The 20,118-nt window shown below is 35.9% G+C and overlaps 1 protein-coding gene across 4 annotated transcripts in view; it reads left to right on the top strand.

The window, feature by feature from the left end:
* LOC117174393 (putative beta-carotene-binding protein) overlaps positions 1-20,118 on the top strand; it is a 219,510-nt gene that overhangs the window by 131,009 nt on the left and 68,383 nt on the right. For all 4 annotated transcript variants that reach the window (XM_033363485.1, XM_033363494.1, XM_033363502.1 and 1 more), the window contains exon 4: positions 5,510-5,681. In XM_033363485.1, coding sequence (XP_033219376.1) covers positions 5,510-5,681 — 172 coding nt within the window. The remainder of the gene's footprint in view (positions 1-5,509; positions 5,682-20,118) is intronic.

Here is a 20,118-nt window from a genome sequence, read left to right as displayed (position 1 = left end):
AAAGAAATTTGGGAATTTCGTTTGTGTAGGTGCTAACTAAATGGATCTCCTAGACGAGGCTGCCGGTGTAGAACGTTTAGGTACTGCAATGAAGCCCATGAAGTTCATGGTTTCTGCTGTGGGAGACATATAGCGCAGGCTCTCCTTTGGTCCTTGACTGTGACGTCCTTGTGACGCATTGTGTCCTATAAATGTAACGAGAACAGTGAACGTTCATATCGTTTTTTGCCGTTCTCGCAATCTCGGTGCTTCTATTTTCTAAACTCAGTACTTCGTGAAAAACAAAAAATAAAAAAGTACTTTCACTCATTGACCGCCTTGAAGGTGCTCTCCTTATCCGGCAATATTTTTAGATATTTACGACACAAACCAAAATTTCAGGAAACAAAATTCTCATAGAATAGTATATTATGTCAATTATATATGGTAACTTCCCGTAAATTACCGCAAAATCCTATTATGTGCAAACAAAATTTCCCTACAGTTTTTAGGGTGAGTGGACTCATTATCGTAAAATGTGAGCTCATTGATGTATAATTTTCATTATTCACGTCTGATGTTACTTTTTACTCCCTACGGAGTATAAAATAGAGCTTTAGCCCCTTCATATACGCGTCGAAAAGGGCTGAAGTCACGCATGTGTCATGAAAAATCAAACGTATACCATGCGATGATATAACCAAATTTAAAAAAATCAAAAGTATATTTAACATTCACATCTGCAAACAAAATTGTAAGAGAGAACTTTGGATCTAACTGCTGTTACTTGATGTACCCTACAATTTCCTGATACCGTACTTTTTTTTATCGATATGTTGGACATTTTTCGACCGACTTTCCCAGTGCATTCAGAAAATCCCGATGGATCTCCCTGTATTGCATCTCAATCTGCCAATTCCAATCGACTACCGCCTGACCAGGTCGATGCTTCGCGCTTCCCTCTATCACCAGATCTAACTGTACAGCTTGCTGCAGTTAGGGAACTGCCGCTATGTATAGCCTATATCCCCAAATCTCTTCAGTATAGATAATTGACGTCCTCCACGGGGCGATTTCCTTGTTTATGGCCAACATATCGACACCTGACAGTTCCCATTGAGCCTGTGACTCCTTGCTCTAGCAACTGGCCCTCTCCCCGAACTCTGATGGTTCAAAAAAAGCTGACGGCATGGGTTTGGCCTTTGGTTTCGGCAGTTACTCATACTTGAACAGATAACGGGTCTACGCCCTTGAACCCTAAATGTTTAAAAAAATCTTTCGAAGCGGAAGATTTTAGGTTTCGTATGTTTTTCCTGAGAAATTTGCGTCCTAGTTGACCAGTGTATAAACGACCGGCAAAAACCGATGGTCTACCCTAAACGTCTCTCTGATTTTATGAAAATGTGCGCGAGTAATTCGAGTTTGTTCAATTTGAAGTCTGATAAGATCCAGAAAGAATACTAGACGGAGACGGAGGAAAACGGATCTCCTTTTACCTTATCCCGGTTCCTGAAATTATTGGTAAAAGATCTTTGTAAACTGTGAAAATGGAAATCGAAAATAAACGGCTTTACAGATATCCGTGACCTAAATTATCCCGCCTGTGATCAGTAAGGTTTTTGTGGAAAAAGAAGTTGAGGTAAGGGAGGGTACAGAGCGGTCGTTATGTCGGTAGTGTATCGGTAATTTTATGATAAATGGTAGCCATAGCTGGGCTTTTAGGTTATAATTAATATGAGCTAAAATGGCACCCACAGAGCCCCTTATGTGCATTTTTAAAGCCGGTAACGTCGGTATTGTGCGGAGTGGCAACCACAGGTGCGCCCGTTAGTGGCATTTCTGCGGATTTCGAAATTGACCATCAAAAGTGCTCCTGTTGATTGGCAATTCTCAGGTGCAAGGATTGTTTGGAAATGACAAGTATATGTGCTTATATTTCCTGCGATTCTTGTCAGTGCTCTCTCTACTATAGGTGCTTCTCTTGATAGGGAGAGGAGGAGAAACTTCCCTAAGCACGAGCTTTTCGATCTGCTCGGTTTGCCGTGCCCAGTTGATCTGCTGTTCCCGGTGTCGTGCAGTCACTCAAAAGGCCTAGTCTCGGTGATGTCTATCGGTTCGCTAGAGGTGGAGATAGTTGGAGATAGAGGTTACACGCGTGTATAACCTCTCGTTAAAAGGTATGATTCTATAAATGATACTAATATTTCGAAACATTTGCTTTAGTGTGCTGTGGCTTGTTTGTGAATTCAAAACAAACTCAATCCACTCCGCTAAAAGGTTTTAGAACGCCAGTATGTATTTGTGGATTGTGTTGCTTTTTGAAAAGGGGTTAAGGATATTCAGGACTGCTGCACGATTCTCTAACACATCATGACAGCTAGGCGAGTCTGTATAAAAACGTTGAGGGCCATCTTCGTCCAATAATAATGGAGGGCTACCCTTTGGTAGGTCTTTTCGTAACACTATGTCGGGTTTGGGTTCGACATGATTTTACTATAATGATTTGTTCCTTAATTCTACAAAACTACCTCCACAGCTCCTCCGGGACGTAGGTCGAAAGTCGACCGTTTGGCTTTCTATTGTTGTTTAACAGCCGAAGACTGTTATGTTCCGGGATATCGTGGAAATTTATCCAATGCAGACACTTGTAAAATTTTCGGATCCCCCAGACCATGGCGAGATATTCCTCGTTCCGTTACCGTAGAGTTGTTATGCACGGTTAAATGTGTGCTACTCGCATATGCGATAACTATATCCTCATTATTTTGCATTTGCATCAAGACACTTCCAGACTGGTGGTGTTAGCGTCTTCTTGTTTTACCGAGCACAGATGGGAAGATTTAAGGCAGGGATATTTTACAAACCTATAATTTCAGGAACCGGAATAAAGTAAAAAGTAACCGCATTTCTTCCACCTCCGCTTAGTCTTCTTTCTCGATCTCAACGGACTGCATATTAGATAAACTTGGTGATTATTCGTTAAACAAAATTTTTTGCGGTTTGATAAGAAAAACAAAAAAGACGAAAGAAATAGAAAATAAATTATTCATGTATGGAAAAAGAAAAAAAAACAACAAATAGCGAGAAGGAAGAGTATTTGGTTGGTTGCCTTCTCATTTTTCTTTCTTATTTTTTGTTTGTGTCTAAAGGAAAGGGTTTTTTTTCTTTTTTTTAGGGAAGCAAGGAAAAATTTTTTTTCAGATTTTAGTGGGAAAATTTTATGCTGATTGTCCAAATTTGGTCGTTGGATTCTTGATATTACTTTAAGGAATTCTTCTCATTAATTTGATTATTGGACGTTAATTAGAATTTTGAATCTGATTTTAATATCATTTAAAATTCTTCAGTTCCAGAAATACTAGTTCAAACCCGGATTTCCTCGCCCAAGCAAATTCTACTAAGAGAACGTTTCCAAACTTTTCAATAAGGTAGGAAATTAGCACGTGAATAACAGTAATAGGAATTGCAAAGTAGGGGACCCAGTTTTAAGGCTCAGTAGTAAATTGTCTTAAAAGATCGTCAAAATGACGGGCAAAATGCTTCCTAAATTCAAAGAGACGTTTTGGCTGGACAATTGGTTTTTGCCGGTCGTCTATACACTGATCAAGTAGGCCGCAAATTCATCAGGAATAAACATACAAAACCTGAAATCTTCCGCCTCGAAAGATTTTTAGACACTGAGGGCTCGAGGGCGTAGACCTTTATCTGTTTTAGTATGAGTAAATGCCGAATGCAATGGCCCCACCCATGTTGCCGGCTTGTTTTTAACCATAGCAGTTCGGGAAGAGGGTCAGCTATCAGAGCAAGGAGTCACAGGCATTATCAAATCCGTTTAGTGTCGACATATTGACCATTAACAATGGTAGTGGCCCCTCAAGAACGATTGAACCACGAAGACAGGCCAGCGAAAACATTGTGTGTCTTGAAAACACGCAGCGATTTAAGGATGACAGCTCTCTGCATTCATCCCGCAAGTGAGTTGGCATATGTTTGGCAAGCCGGAATGGCTTTGAATTAATGGGAAAGATTTCATGGCTCGAGTGTGCAATGAATACGCCGTATAGCGCTAACACTGTCCATTTTTTGGATTTTTTTTACGGATATTTCATCCGGCACTTATAATCTTGAAAATTACAAAGTTTCAGCTAAATCCACCGAAAGCCATTTTCCCATACATTTAGTGCGGGGTCCTTTGGGTAGTTAGCCGAAAGTCATTGATTTTCTTCTTATGACCTAGGAATATCCGGCAAGCATGGTTAACAAGAAGTACCACGAGTTCATAGGGGGGGGGGGGGGGAAGGAGGCGATAATCGTTACCATTATCCAGCTTGCGCGTTGTGTAATTAGGGTAGTCTCCATCCAACGCTCTTTGATTCTCTCCCCGTCTCACTGTTTCCGACCCGTCGAGTCCAATGGGGTTCGCATAGGGAAATTGACAACCTCGGTCACGGTACAATATTGACATAAAGCATGAGCGCTGTGACAGTAAGAAATGAAAAGTTTAAATTGCGAACCCCCTCAGGGTCCATCGTGCCATCAACCTCTGCTTTCTTCACTTCGGCCACTTCATATGTGGGCCAGATGTTGGTGTGTAGAAGTAAACTTTTTTTACGAGACGTTCTTAATACCACCTGGTCATGTAGCGAAAAAGTTTTTCGTAATTCTAAGTGTTTTTTTCACCTCTTCGAAAGTGATTGATCGACATTCCACCTTAGATGTTGTCAGGTTGTCGCAATACTCCTTGATGCGGATGATATTATCAGTATCTCTTTTTAACTCCAGTGTTCTCGGGATATAGTATTTGTCTCTCCAAAATGTCTCGACCTCGTTGTGCCAGGGTATATTTTTGACAGATACAGGATTATCGCTGAAGAGGCACAATGCGTGAGCGAGAAAGTGTTGATTCTCTTTGGCCCATCTCGCCGTTCTGAATTCTATTTCTTACGTCAGATACCACAAGTATTTTATCAATAAAATGTTTCTTCATTATCGGCAGCTTTGGCTTGTTTAGAGTGTGGTTGAAAGTCGTCAATTCTTGGGCGAAGTTTTGAAATCTTTTCATGAACGATTTACCAGATGTTAAGTATTAAATTACAAAATGAGCACTGGACACATTCTGTCTTGCCCTATTTTAATTTTTGTTCAGTTAATACAATTGTCCTTTCTTATTTAGATCCATCGTCGGTATTTGCCTTCGATTTTAATTAGCCAAAGCTCTTGAATTCGTAATCAACTATTAGGTGGCGCCTTAAAACATGCGTTCAACGGGATAATGCTGTAATCGTAGCAGTTTAGCAATGTTTTCTTGACTTGATTCATGCATTCAATGTGGACGTTTTGCCTATTTGTCCTTGTGTTCTTATTCGAGTTATTTTCAGCACCCCTAACTCTTGAGCGATCGGCACTGTTTTCCGACTTATTTTCGGACTTTATATAAATATATATTTTTATAAGAATTATGCTTATTGATTTAGCTTGTATTTCTGGCGCATTATTTAAATAATAATGGCTGAATATTCTAAATTTTCAGGTTACCGGACCATCATCATTTAAAGTTCGCGAGCTAAAAGCAGATGTAGATGAAGTTTCATTCACTTTCAAGGTCAGTTTCGATAAACTTAGTTTCCGTGGACAGTACCAGATTGATGCAAGAATTCTACTATTAACGCTGACGGGAAGTGGAGATCTCACTGGAGACTTTAGTAAGTATCATGCACATAAGATGCAACTGTAGATTACAAACTAAACACCCGTAATTTTACGTGACTAATGAGATTTTAAAATTTAATGAAATTATTGTATAAAAAAAGCGTATATATAAGTGATCTTTCAATAGATTTTATCGCTATAGATGTCAAATCCTGAACACTGGAACTTACAGCTGTTTATGTTTCTTTGTGATGCTGCACTTTATAAAACTCTCTCAAAAACGCCTTGGTCTCCTCTGATTCACAAGGGTGGTCGAGAATAATTAGAGCATCTTGAAAAAATTGAGGTAGTTCAGTGAAAAACTAATAATTTTTTTAACCTACCTTTCTATCTGCTCTAAACGTCTCCCAGCGTCAAATAGTACCCATATTCTGTTAGCGATATTCTAGCTCATGGTCTTTTGTCTTAGATCAGAGGTATAGGTCGACATATAGGAACAATAAAAATCGCTTTCTGCGAGTCCCCGTTGTTTTGGTAACGGTAATTTAATTGTTTCGTCGGCTTTGTCCTTCACCGGAGAGCAAAGCCGACGGCAGCTTTTTATGAATTATTATACTAGAAACGAACATTACGCAATGTTTCAACCGTAATAATACAAGAAACCTGCATACCGACCGGATTGATAATAATAATATTTAATAGTTTCTTCCACGTAGCCCACAAGATAAGCAGCTGTACTACATTGCCAATCATTTATCGACATAACTTGTGACACGTGTATCATCTAAGCCCTATTGAATATCACTTATTTGTGAGATTCGATATGTGTTGGACTTGAATTACGTCTAATTAATATAATTAAATTCAGTGATATTGTTTTATCTTTAAAAATATCAAATTTTTATGCTACTAGAAAAATCATCTTTATCTCAGATTTAAAATATAAAACGCAACATCGTACATTAACTCACAAAAAAAGGTAAAAACCTAGTCAATCTAACAAGAAACACATTCGTTCCAAGCTTGTTCTAGAACTTTGCATTAATACAGTATATCGAAGTTCTAGGATCCTGATACATATGTACTGTAGAATAAATCAGGGGCAAAGATAAATAACTGTTCCAAAATAGTTTCCACGTTATTGTTATCGAAACTGACTAATCACAGACGTTCTACAACATTTGTTCCAAATTTATTCTAAAACTGTTACGTAATAGTATTATATCGAAGTTCTAGAACCCTGTTACAAGTGTATTCTAGAATAAATCGTAAATAAAAATTGAGATCTGTTACTGCACATTTCTAGCACTGACGTTCTAGCGACCATGTTCCAGCACTAATAATGAATTACAGACGACCATTTTTTTCTAAATTTAAGCAAAGATTTAAATGTTGTCACAGCCTTAAGATGGTTGCTGCCCAACACGTCGAAGGCATTACTGGTTAGAATTTCATTTTTATTTGATTATTTTGCACCGGACTGTCTCGGTATATATCATGAATCACGGACGCATTTTTATAATTCAATTGAGTAATCTGATGAGAGCAGTGTAGCCAGACATATTGGACAAATCCTGGTTTTTACCCCATTATTGACGGACTGGGTTGCAGTCAAGTACACGATGCGGGGACCTACAGTTTAAGGTAGGTTCCGAACCACCATAACCTCAGTAAAGGTCCATAGCAAAATTTCCAGAGATACCGGCTCAGGGATCAAATTCCGGACCTCTAAAGTGAAGTTCAAGTGTCTAACCAACTGAGCCATCGAGGCTCTTACTCTTATTGTCTATATTGAAATGTTGTCACAGGCCTAAGATGGTTCCTGCCCGACATGTCGAAGGAATTTTTGGTTAAAGTTGGATTTTTATTTGATTAACTTGCACGGGGCTGTCCTCGGCATATATCATCAGTCACGGACCCATTTTTATAATTCAATTAAGTAATCTGATGAAAGCAGTCTGCCCCGACACATTGGACAAATTCTGGTTTTTACCCCATCACTGACAAACTGGCATCCAGTCAAGTACATGATGGGGGGACATACAGCTTAAGGTAAGTTCCGAACCACCAGAACCTCAGTCAAGGTACATAGAAAAATTTCCAGAGGTATAGGCTCAGGAATCGAACCACGGACCACTGAGGTAAAATCAGAATGTCTAACAAACTGAGCCACAAAGGGTCTTTTTATTTATTTTATTTCATTTATTTTATGATTTCTTCATTAAACTTTTACTTGGCTAAACTCGGGTATACATCATAGCTGCGGACTAAGTCAAGTGCATGATGAGATTAGAATGTTACAAGTTAATTCAACTAATTTAATACGATGCTTGAAACCTCCTGCGATGATGTTGTAGGCATACAATTACGAGCTGCCACGAGCGTTGGAGGTGACAACACTCGCCCCTGGTTGCTTTCTTAGAGCTACCATCTGCCACTCCACGGATTTTTAGTCGCTCTCTTTCTGATGTTCAAGCAAGTTTCTTACAATGCGACAGATGTTTAATAAAACAGCCTTCTGAGCTGCTGTCAATACCCTGCTGACAACTAAATGTTTAAGGTGTTCAGTGTATCTTGCGTGCACGTTGCCTGTAGCCGAAATCACAATGGGATGAACAGATACATGAGTCACATTGCTCCAAATGGTTTTTACTTCATGCCTTAACTGGCTATACTTGTGAATCTTGGTTGTATAGTTTGACTGAAAATTTCGGTTGAGCGGACAAGCAATGTCGATGATGTAGATTCTTCCACCTTTTTTTTCTCGCATCACGATGCCAGGTCGATTGGCCCGGATCTAATGATCCGTTTGGATAGTAACATTGCAATATAAAATGTAATCTTTGGTTTCTAAAACTGGCATCAGAATGTATCTATAGAAAGGTGTCCATTCTTTTAAGAGTTATAGGTTTAAAGCAAATTGTTGATGTATTATGCCCGCTACATCGTTATGTCTGTGAGTATATTCTCTCTGAGCCATTAAACGACAGCCATCAATAATGTGCTCCATGGATTCGCTGGCACCTCCACATAATCGGTACCGGTCAATCACGTCTTGGTGTAGCACGTTTTTGCGATCATTTCTGGTGCTGACAACCTTGTCCTGTATCGTAATGACAAATCCCTCTCCATAACCCGCCACCCCTTACTATAAATAACCTCTGAAACTTACAAGTTCTGTGCAAGGGAATCTTAATAATTGAATGCCTTTTACGAAGTTCAGAATGTACTGGAAGGTCTCTGCCTACAAATTGAAAAAGGTTAAATAGATACTAAGGAGCTTTGTTCTGAAAAATAGTGTAGAGCAAATTACCCATAAACAATAGGGTTCTTTCGTGATTTTAGATAAAATCATTTTTCAATATATAATTTTAATTTGAATCCAAGATGCGTTATAATTTTTTTCTTTTGTGTCGTTTAGCAGAAAAAAATTATTAAAAATTGAAGGCAAGAAAACACTTATTCAAATTAGTGTCACGTGTTTGTCACGTGACTCAGAGGTTCTCATAATTATCCATCAATGTGACAAAGCGAAACTCATGATAAAGAGGTTAAGCCACGGTCTGCTGTCAATTTTGACTATTTTGATTTGATACCTTTATTTGTTAAGGATTATGTGACAAAAAGTTACCCTGTTGTAATATTTGGATTAAGAGTCAGTAGTCTGTTGAAGGAAAACAGTAAGTGCAATTATTAACACATTTCAAAATCGTACATATTTACGAATCGTTTCAGTAAACATGACTACATTTAAGTAGTTTTTAAATGAATTCTTTATACAAAAGTTTTGGTTTTAAATACTTTTCCCATGTTTATAATGTTTTTTAAACAATATATTGCGATTTCGATTTTCGATGTGCACATAACCAAAAGAAAACATCGGCACAGAAAAAGATATTTGAGAATCACTGACACGTGAGTTGTGATTGGTGGAAAATCGGACCCCTTTGACGTCAAAGGGGCCCTCCAATCGATGTCGTGATACAAAATTCATATTTTAACATTAAATTAAAAATAGTAAACAAAATTTAAAAAATATTTCATGGGCGTTTTTATAATTAGAATTTTATATACTATAAGACCTATTTATTGGAAAAATAATATCTGACTTTGGAAACAACCCTATTGTCTCCTCTTGGCAACATGAAGCAAACCAGCCTTATGTCGGTATTGAGTTATGTGTTCGTGTTTAGGCAATTACCAGAAGTATCCAAGTGGAGGTAGGTAAAGACTCCTTATTCCTATGTAGTTGATGTAAAATTCTGTATGTTTTCCTCGAGATGCTCGCCCAGGTTAAGAGTGAGTCCATTCTTCGAGGCCCAGAGGATAACGTGATCGATATCCTCCTGGACTAGAACAAGTAATCTACTTAGAGAAGACATCGGTTCCGATAAGTAAAATTTGAAATCATCAGCATATTTGTTGTAGCTGCAATGTAAAAGTTGACCTCCAAGGTTAGAGGTGAACAATTGAAGAGATAGGGTGCCAGAATGGAACCCAGAGGAACCCCACTCTTTACCTCCCACCAGTCAGAAATCCCGACACTACTATTAATAATTCTGTGAGACCTATTATTAAAATAGGATTAGAACCATTTGACGACAGAACTTGACACGTTAAAAGATTTTAATTTAAGTAGGAGTAACTTACGGTTAACCATATCAAAAGCCTTCGAAAAATCAAATAGGACAACAATCGCGATCTCCCTATTACCCATTGCTAATTTAAGACCCATCGCTACTTTAAGGGAAGCAGTAAGAGTGCTATGTTTCGCCCGAAAACCCGATTGCATAGGGACAATGGCCCTAGATGTTTCGAGAAATTTGGAAAGTTGCAGGTGGACAATTTTTTCAAGTGGTTCAGATAGTGCACATAAAATAAAAATTAGCAAAAAACTCTTTCGGGGAAGCAGGTCTAGAAATTTTGGGAACTGGACAAATAACTGCTTTTTTCCAGATATCTGGGAAGCTACCGATCTGTAGTCATCGAAAAATAAGTCAGAATCATTAAATGTTTAACTAATAGGGGCAGTGGAAAATGATGATGATAAGTCTGGAACTGGGGACGTAAAAAAAGTCTTTAAAAAGTCATCAGGCGGAAAATTACTATCTATAGATTCATGCTTGGGCGGGATTAAGTGTAAACATCTAAGAACATGTCCAATATCCTCTTTTTTGTCTCTATGTACAATCTCGTTATAATTGTATCGATTAAACGCATCTCGAATCTTGCCATCACGTTGCCTCATCAGATTTTTAATTACAGGTGTGATCCAGGGGGCAGCTTTATTGAAATTTTTAGGAACGTGTAGCGGTGAAAATTTGTTGAATGCGGAGACTAGATAATTAGTAAGAGCGTCAATTTTATTATTTATATCTGTATCTAGTAATACTTTGTCCCAATCATACGTCATTAAGTGTTCTTGGAATGCATGTTCATCAATATCAAATAGATTCCGTACCAGCCTTTGAGTTATTATGGAATTTAAAATATAGGAAAATTTAAAGGTAATGTTAATCAAGTCGTGGTTAGAGATAAAAGGTATGGCAAGTTGTCCGTGAGAGATAACCTTATCAATATCGTCTACAATAATTAGGTCAATACGAGTACTGGAACGATCAGTATGTTGAGTGGAATCGTGATGTACAATCAAGAGCCCCGAAGAGTACACCAAAGATGTAAGATATTTAGTAAGATTTCGGTTAGTGTTAAAATCTCTAGTTAGGATAATGCTGTTAAAGTTAGGAATAAGTGAACTGGACTCACTTCAACCACAGTCCCACTCAAACTCTTATGCAGAACAAGGAAAACTCCACAGCCCTTCTCTCGTCTCTGTCTCTTCGAAAGAGCGAATAGTTGCCAATTGCAATGAGGCTATAAGATATATTTGGAGTTAACCAGGACTCAGAAACAGCTATTATATGGTAGAAACATGTACTGAAAAAATGTTTAAATTCTAGAAAATGTGCCAAGAGAGACTGGGCGTTATCATGGCAAATGCTTAAGGTTTAAGTTATTGATATATGAAGAGAAACATTACAATATGAAAAAGATGCATAAAAATAGTCAATTTGTAGAGTTAGCGCAAGGCTGAATTAGCATAGTAATAAATACACATTAAAGCGTCAACTTGAGTTCGATAATCATTCAGAGGTACAGCACATAATATGGCCAGCATGTAATTAATTGCCATATAATAGAAAATATAACTTAATATGTATAAACAAGATTGATTGAGGATAGAGACTGAAAATGAGTGAAATACATGTAGTTAGGTGTGAGTAGCACTTGAGAAAAACGAGTGCTAAAGTTAGTCAGAGAAAAGATAAGAAAATATTGGACATAGACTGTAGTTTTTATTGTGGTCCCTCTACAGATAATAGGTTTGCAAGATGTATTGTCGGCGAACCGTCCTCCTTACGGCAAAAAGTTCTCCCACCAGACATTTAAAGATATTTGATTTTCTTGAATCTTCGGAGACCGAGAGCAATATCATAGATTTTCCGGTTGAGTGGAGTTAAAGCCTCTAGAAGGTAAATGAAGCGTTTCTCATTTTCGGTCCATCCACAATTCGAGGTAGACAAATCCCTTTTGACTTTACGTCTCTCGATCATTTAATCGCGTAGATCCTGACGGTTGAATTTCACTACAATGATCGATGGGGTAGTATGATGTGTGAGTGACGGTGCTTTGATAATACGGCAAATGTTGACAATGTCATTCTTAACAAGAGGTACATCAAGAGCCCTGGCAATTGATTCTACGTTTGACATTAGGTCCTCGTTCGACTTCACTAAAAGACCATGGATTTCAAGGGTAGTATGTAAAACCGCTTGATCGTTCAGATTGTGCGCGTGTTCACGCACAGCCACTTTCATCTAAAGGTCTTTTACTTCCTTCTTAATAAGGTTAATATCCTCAATTTGCCCTGCGGAGCCGGCTTCGGGAGAATCCATGCGGATGGTGTTATTGGTGAGGTCAGTCTTCATTTCCAAAAGGGTGGAATTTAATTTTTCATTAAATTCCTTTTGTTGACTTTCGAGTTGCGATGGTTAGAACTTAAATATTTGGTTAAGATAACCGTTCTCATCTTCGGTGCATTTAGAGGTGCCAAGCTTTTACTGGTTAATAGCCTGAAAAGCATCCCTGCGAGACGAAAACATGCTCAGACAATTGCGAGCAAAATGCCGAGGCGGTTGTATTTGGGTCGCTCCATGTCCTCAAGTGCATGAGCGTTTTGCCGGATCTTCATATTGAGTACGTCACAGACTGTAACCACTTACTTCATTTGTTTAGTTTATACTGCGGTGAGAGCACATTTTTGTCAGAGACAATCAAGAGCTTCTCGCTGACACATCGCGCATCTTCAGTGATCTTCCTCTTTCTATCAAAAGTGTACCTATGCCTAACGAGGTGGAAACATTTTGGAGTAAGGTATACAAGATTCAGAGAATACTGCAGTTGAAAGAAGATACTGATAATAACGTCACGCACCGATTTCAATAAAACTTTCTTACTTTTTAGGAGACACATAAATCCGAAAAACTCATATTTAATTTTCAGCCGATAAAAATTTCAAAAGCGTGAATAGCACTCATAAAGTTCACCCCAAAAACAGTTTTTCCAAGATCTCTGTGTTTATATGAAGCCTTTTCTTTTAACCGATTAGAAATGGTTTATTAATGACCAACAATATTATTTACACAATTTTGACCACCCAGAGATTGCATCCCTAATTCTTTGTAAGGGAGCTTCCATAAAGGATATCACAGTTAATTGCCGAATTTTAGACCCCCACACCCCACTTTCACATTTTGAACATGGGTGTCTGTCAGATTGTCACAGACTGTCACAATTTGGCTAGCCTCTTACAAAAATTGGGACATCGTTCATGGAAACTTTCTGAGACTAAAACTGATTTTAAAATTGTTGCTTCACAAAAATTGCAAAAGCAATTCGTATTTTTTACTTTTCTTTGAAACATTATTTAAGCATAAATCTAAAGTAAGTGTATTTACATGTTCGAACTATTGTAAAAATAATAACTCTATTCTAGTACAAACTGAAATATAATGGTTGTCAGATATTGGGACTTATACTACCCCTACATATTGTGTTAATGCGTAACAATATTTAGATTATTTTTTCAATTATTGAAAAGCAAAAATTGAGAAAAAATCATTGTTAAAATTATTGTGTAGCAAAAATTAAAAAAAATATTTTTACCCTTACAAAAAATAAGGAATGAAACTTCTGGGTAGTTCGAATGCTGCAAATAATAACGGCGTTCGATAACATACCATCTAAAATTGGTTTTAAAGAAAAATTTTCTGATATTAGAATCTGAGATAACGTAAAAAACCTGTTTTATCGGCGAACTCTGGGGTGGCTTTTTCCTCCATCAACTTATCCCAATCAACTTGTGTATATTTACATTAATGGGTTTAAATACACTTACCATAGTTTTATTTACAAATAATTTTATAACCAAAAGTAAAAAATACTTATAAGGGATATTCTACCCTCATGAAATATACTTTTTTGAAAAAAAGAACCTGAAACATGTCAAATTTAGAGTTTGATTTTCTCTTAAATAAAATTATTTTTATAAAAATTTGATTATTTTTGAAATTTTTGCAGAGAAAAGTTTTTAAAAAATTATTTATATCTTTATGAAAAACAACGGATGCATCCCCTGGGAATCCACCTGCTGTACATAATATCGGAATTCGATAGTCAATGTTCTTCAATTGGTTTCAAATAAAAAATTTTCATAGAAACAGATATCGTAAAAAAACTTTTTTTTCAAGGAGGGGGGCTTAGGAGCTTTTTTCATCCCTTGAAAATGTTTATCGGCCGAAAATTAAATACAAGTTTTTCGTTTTTTTTCTTTTACATCATATTGAAATTTCATTGAAATCGGTAACCGAAACTTGAATACCTTTCCCTGTCAGGGTGACAAAGAACTTGTGCACTGCGGGACCAGATGTTATGAAGCACTTCTGATGGAAAAGGTTTACTTCTACACGGCAACATCTAGCCCGCATATTTACCTCATGTATATAGTCGGAAATGCCAATTAACAAGTGGCTGATATTAACGCGCATTATACACTTGACAAGAAAAGGCGACTCCTCGAAACCAGAGCATTACAGGCCAATTACTGTTTTGAACACACTGCATAAGACAGAAGTCCTAAAAAACAGGATTGTGCGAATAATTGAGCCTGTGTGGAGAAGGATTTACAGACGAATAACGTGTGAGGGATCTCGCAAACTAAGGGATGGGGAAGGGTGTGGATCATCGAGAACCGGATGAGGTTCCCCGCCTCTGTTCGGGACGAGGTTTAATTATTTTATTTTATTTTTAAGATTGCCTCGCTTCTTTCTAATTCCATATTGAATAGAAACCTGTCTTCTTCCTTTTGGCTGAAACAAAGTTTAACAAATCCTACTTCTCAAATAAAAATAAAATGAAAATAAAATTCCCTTTCTTTCCTAGTTCTATTTTGTTTTATTCTATTTCGGAAACATGTAAAATACAATTTTTATTTTATGTATATACATAAATAAATTATTCTTCTATTTTCGCTGTTCTTCATTTCAACGAGTATTATTTTCTGACTTTTTTTCTTTTCTTGATTACTTTGCTAAAAATTAACTTAAGTCTAAACTCTACTTTTATTTTCAATTATAAATCAATCTTGGCCTCTTATGGCCATATTTATTGTCACTTAAAAAATTGTTTATATTCTCTGTAAAAGTCATTTCTTTCAATCAAAATTGAAGTTTACTAATATTCACTTTATATTCAATTAAACTTGAAACAATATCTATAATCTGTAGTGTATATGAAGTGTAACACGATGTTTTAGGTTGTGTTTGTGAAAGGTAAAAAAGAAATTAATTTTTCTGTGGTGTATGTGAATAAGGTAAAGTGAATTTACATTTTTAATATGAATGATTAATTCACAATGATAAATCAATATTAATAATATCTTGTACTAATATTGATCAAATAATCGGATTCTAACAATTAATACTAATTTCTTCATTTATTTTTCTGTCTAATTGTTCTTTTTTACGCCTTTCTTCTTCCTCCCTTCTATTTTGCCTCACCTGTGGCGTTTCGAATAGGGGGGAGGGGTGTTTTTATTCCTATTACGCCTTGCACTTATGCGTCAGAAGTGCTTCCCTGCTGATTCCTTCGGCACGGCAGTCTTTACACTTGAGTGTAAGTCGTTGGTCCATCTTCTAGAAATAAATTTTTCTTTTCTGTTTTTTTCTGTCTATTTTTGGTGTATGTGTTGGTGTCATTTTTTGTCGTTCAGTGGTGTAGAAATTAAATCATTTACATGCATGCCATTTAAAAAAAATTCGAATTAAAATCTACTCTTTACTAATGAATTTTTTTTACATCTTTAACGTTCCAATTATTTACTGATTTTCTTTTGTTTGTTTTTTATTCGTAAATTGTTGGTCAAATCTTTGCTTTGATGAAAAATTGTCCCGCAAAATTTTCATTCGATTTTTGAGCTATTCTTTCACATTTATTCGACCATATTTTATTGCCTTTTAGTACCCGTTCGCCAATTTCAAAAGTTACAGGTCTACGTCTTAGCTTATAATACCTAGATTGCGTTTCATTTGCAGTATCTAAAATTTTAATCACCTCTTCTCTAATTATTTTTAATGTTCGCATTCTATTAGGACCATTTTTCTGACTTTTGAAATTCTATTTCGCTTTTTTCGTCTGGATTTTTACTCAATGCTTGCATGGGCTAGCGTTCTCTACCTGAATTTTAAAAAACTGGTGTGAATCCTGAAAAATAATGTGTACTTGTATTCAAAGCAAATTGCGAATCATATAAATTTTCATCCCATGTTCCATGATCTTTCTCCAAATATGCTTTTATTGCCGTTGTAATTGATCTATTGCACCTTTCGAGTGGATTCGCTTTTGCATGATATTTAGGACTTTTTGAATGTCTGATACCAAATATTTTAGTTAAATTAATTATTGATTTATTGACGTACTCTTTTCCGTTAGATGTAAACAACATTCTAGGCGTTCCACATTACGAAATGATACGTTTATGACATTCGTTTGCAATTGTTGATGATAATTTATTTTTTACATGAATTATTTCCACACATTTTGTAAGAATTTCAACAAAAACTAAAATGAATTGATTTCTCGATTTTAACATTGGCAATGGACCCATCATATCTGATGCTACTACTGTCAACAGTTCTTCAGTTATACTTTTTTCCATCAAACCTGTTTAATCATTTACTTTCGGTTTTATCCTCTGGTAAGTTTCGCATTCTCTTACATACTTTTATCTTTATGAGTACATTCCGGGCCAAAAATAATTTTCAGAAATTTTCGCATAAGTCTTTTCCATGCCTAAGTGTCCTGCTTTTTTATTGTCGTGATTTTCAATCAAAACTTGTTCTCGCACTTCTTTTGTTATTTTTAACTTCCACGCATTGCTATCTAAAATTAAACTTGATTCCAAAGGGTTGGCTCTACAAAAATACAATTGATTGTCGCGTATTCTCTAATTTTGATTTTCGTCTGGCTTATTTTTAACCTGTATAATTTTACTTGTATACCAATTATCCTTGATTTCTTGAAAATCTTTTTCTTTATTTTCTACAACGCTTGATAAAATATTAGAAACTTTTATTTCATTTTTATTTGACCTTAATAACGCATCTGGTACCTGATTTAAGCTTCCTTTCTTGTATACAATTTCATAATCGTATTCTAACAATTCTAGCGCGCATGTTGCTAATCGGCCAGTTTGATTCTTTAAATTATGTCACCACTTTAATGCAATGTGATCTGTGATTACTCTCAAAGTATAACCATCTAAGTATGTTCTAAATCTTCTGATTACCCAAACTACTGCCAAGCATTCTTTTTCTGAAGTCGAATATTTACTTTCTGCTCCATTCCTGTGTCACTAGCATCAGTTTCAAATTGGAATGGACTTCCAAAATCACGACAGGCTAAAATTGGTGCTGTTGTTAGTAAGTGTTTAATAGTCGTAAATCCCTGTTCCTGTTTCTCATACCATTCCCACTTTACTTCCTTTTTTAAATAGTTATTGTAAAGGTTCTATAATTTCTGCCAATTTTGGTATGAATCTCCTATACCAAGAAGCCATTTCCATTAGTCTTTGAACTTGTTTAATTGTTTTTGGCTTTGGAAAATTTTAAACTAGTTCGGTTTTTTCCTGATCTACCTGTAATTCTTTTTCATTCACTTTAAAACCCAAATATTTTATTTCCGAACATCCAAATTCGCAATTATCATAACCTATTGTTAACCCTTTTTAATTTTATCTAACACGATTTCCAATATTTCAAATGATCTTTGAGGTTTTTTGATACAATAATTATCTCATCAAGGTAGCAGAATACGTGTGGTTATAATTCGGTTGTTATTATTTTGTCCATCAGGCGCTGGAATGTAGCAGGAGCATTGCTGTTATAAATAGCATCCTCTTGAACTGATAAATTCCTTTGTCTGGGACTAGAAAAGCTGGCATTGGTTTAGATTCCTTGTCCAACGGTATCTGATGATATGCTTAACGAAGATCTATTTTGGACATGTATTTCGCTGGAATTAATGCATCTAATATTTCAGACATTATAGGAATTGGATATAGATTCCTCGCAAAATTATCAATTTTTCTTCCTTTCTATTTTTACGTGTGTAATATTATTATTTACAACCGCATTACTTCTAAAATTATACCAATTACTTTTCCTAATTGCGAATAATTTTTCTATTATCGAATAATTTTTTTTTCCTTTTTTTTAACTAGCACCGTTTTCAATTTAGAATTCTTTTTGTCTTTCTTAAATTCCAATGATCCTTTAAATTCTATCTTTAATTTAATATCTTTATTTTTCGTGCATAAATTCTTATTTATTTTGCCGCTATCTTCATTTATTTTCTTCTCGTGCTCTATGTTACAAATAACCTGCTTATCTAATCTCTGGACGCCCACGCTGGCACGTGCCAGTTTGCGTCGCCAACCTTGTAGGGTTTAGGGTGTGAGGCGCTATGCCCCTGTACACTTTGTGCCGGCTGAGGTGCTAGCGGGATCGAGTCTAGTGCATCACATGTAAGGAGGGGTTGGGGTGGGGTGCGTGGCGAAACGGGAGAAGAGACTTCTGACTGTAGCGAATCTGTCTGTTCCTTTCGTATATTGTTTCGCAGGCTAATCGTGGATCCGAATTTTAATTTACTCTTATCACTTTCTCTATTCTTATTCTTTTTCAGATTCTCTTTCCATTCTTTCATTATTGGCTCCTGTATTTTAATTTACTTTGATTTAATTGCATATTTAATATTTGGCAATTGTCGTAACTACCAAATTTTTTTCTCATAATCAATTTTTAAACTTAATCTTTCTATCATATCGGTTCCTATTAATCCTATCAATCTTAAATTTGGCACTAGCCTGAACAATAAATATTTTTCGTATGACCTATTTTGATTGGGATTAAGACCTATTCTGTAATTTTTAATTTTTGTCCATTTGCTACCATCAATGTGTCCTTTTTGGATCTTTCAAGTTCATAATCTAATTCTTTTACTGTTTTCATAAATTTTTCACCAACGTATGAGGGATTTGCACCGGTGTAAACTAACACTTCATATTTATGATTTAAAAAATAAAACTTAAGTTGAAATCTCGTTTTCTGTCTCATTTGTGTATGTGTTAAGTCTTTCTGGTGGTCTCTGATTTGTCTGCTATTTTCCGCCTACAGTAGCGACCGTATTCGTTTACCTGATCTAAATTATATCAAAATTCCAGATAAAAATGGCCTATTTACCCGCAATTGTAGTACGTAATGGGTTGACGTGATTTGTAATTCGAGCTTTGATAAACAGAATTTGGTTCCGCGGAATCCTGTTCGGAATCCCCTTTTTCCTATCTTTGTTTTGTTTATTTTGCTCATTGTTTTTATTTTGACTTTTATTTTCTGATTTTAATTCTTTACTTTCGCCTAAATAACTGTTTTCTTCCGCGTTATATAAAAGCGTAGGTATTTGCGGAGAGTTTTTAATTTGTGATGACTATGTGTTTCGCAATAGCTGATTAATTAAATTTAATAATTGTACAGCTGGGTTTTGATTTCTAAAACTATTATTATAATTGTTAGTAATTTGTGGACTTCTTTGGAATCCAGAGTTGTTTTATAATAATTATTTTTAACTCTTGGATTAACAAAACTAGGATTTTCATTTGGAAATTTTCATAAGTCTTTTTTAATTGCCATTCCAGATTTGGACGTGGCATTAATTAGTCAAATAATTGTTTAATTTCTGTTACAAGAGCATGAATATCTGGTTCCTTCTTTTCATTACAAAATTTTATTTTGTTTCTTATTATTTCTGTATATTTTTCGTTTAAATATCTCTGTTGACTTTAAACCAACTTAAAGCGTATTGCACAAAAACTGTATC

This window comes from Belonocnema kinseyi, chromosome 1 (genome assembly GCF_010883055.1).
Source record: "Belonocnema kinseyi isolate 2016_QV_RU_SX_M_011 chromosome 1, B_treatae_v1, whole genome shotgun sequence".
NCBI classification, from domain to species: domain Eukaryota; kingdom Metazoa; phylum Arthropoda; class Insecta; order Hymenoptera; family Cynipidae; genus Belonocnema; species Belonocnema kinseyi.
The sequence above is the reverse complement of the archived record's forward strand: the minus strand, read 5'-3'. Positions and strand labels throughout refer to the sequence as shown.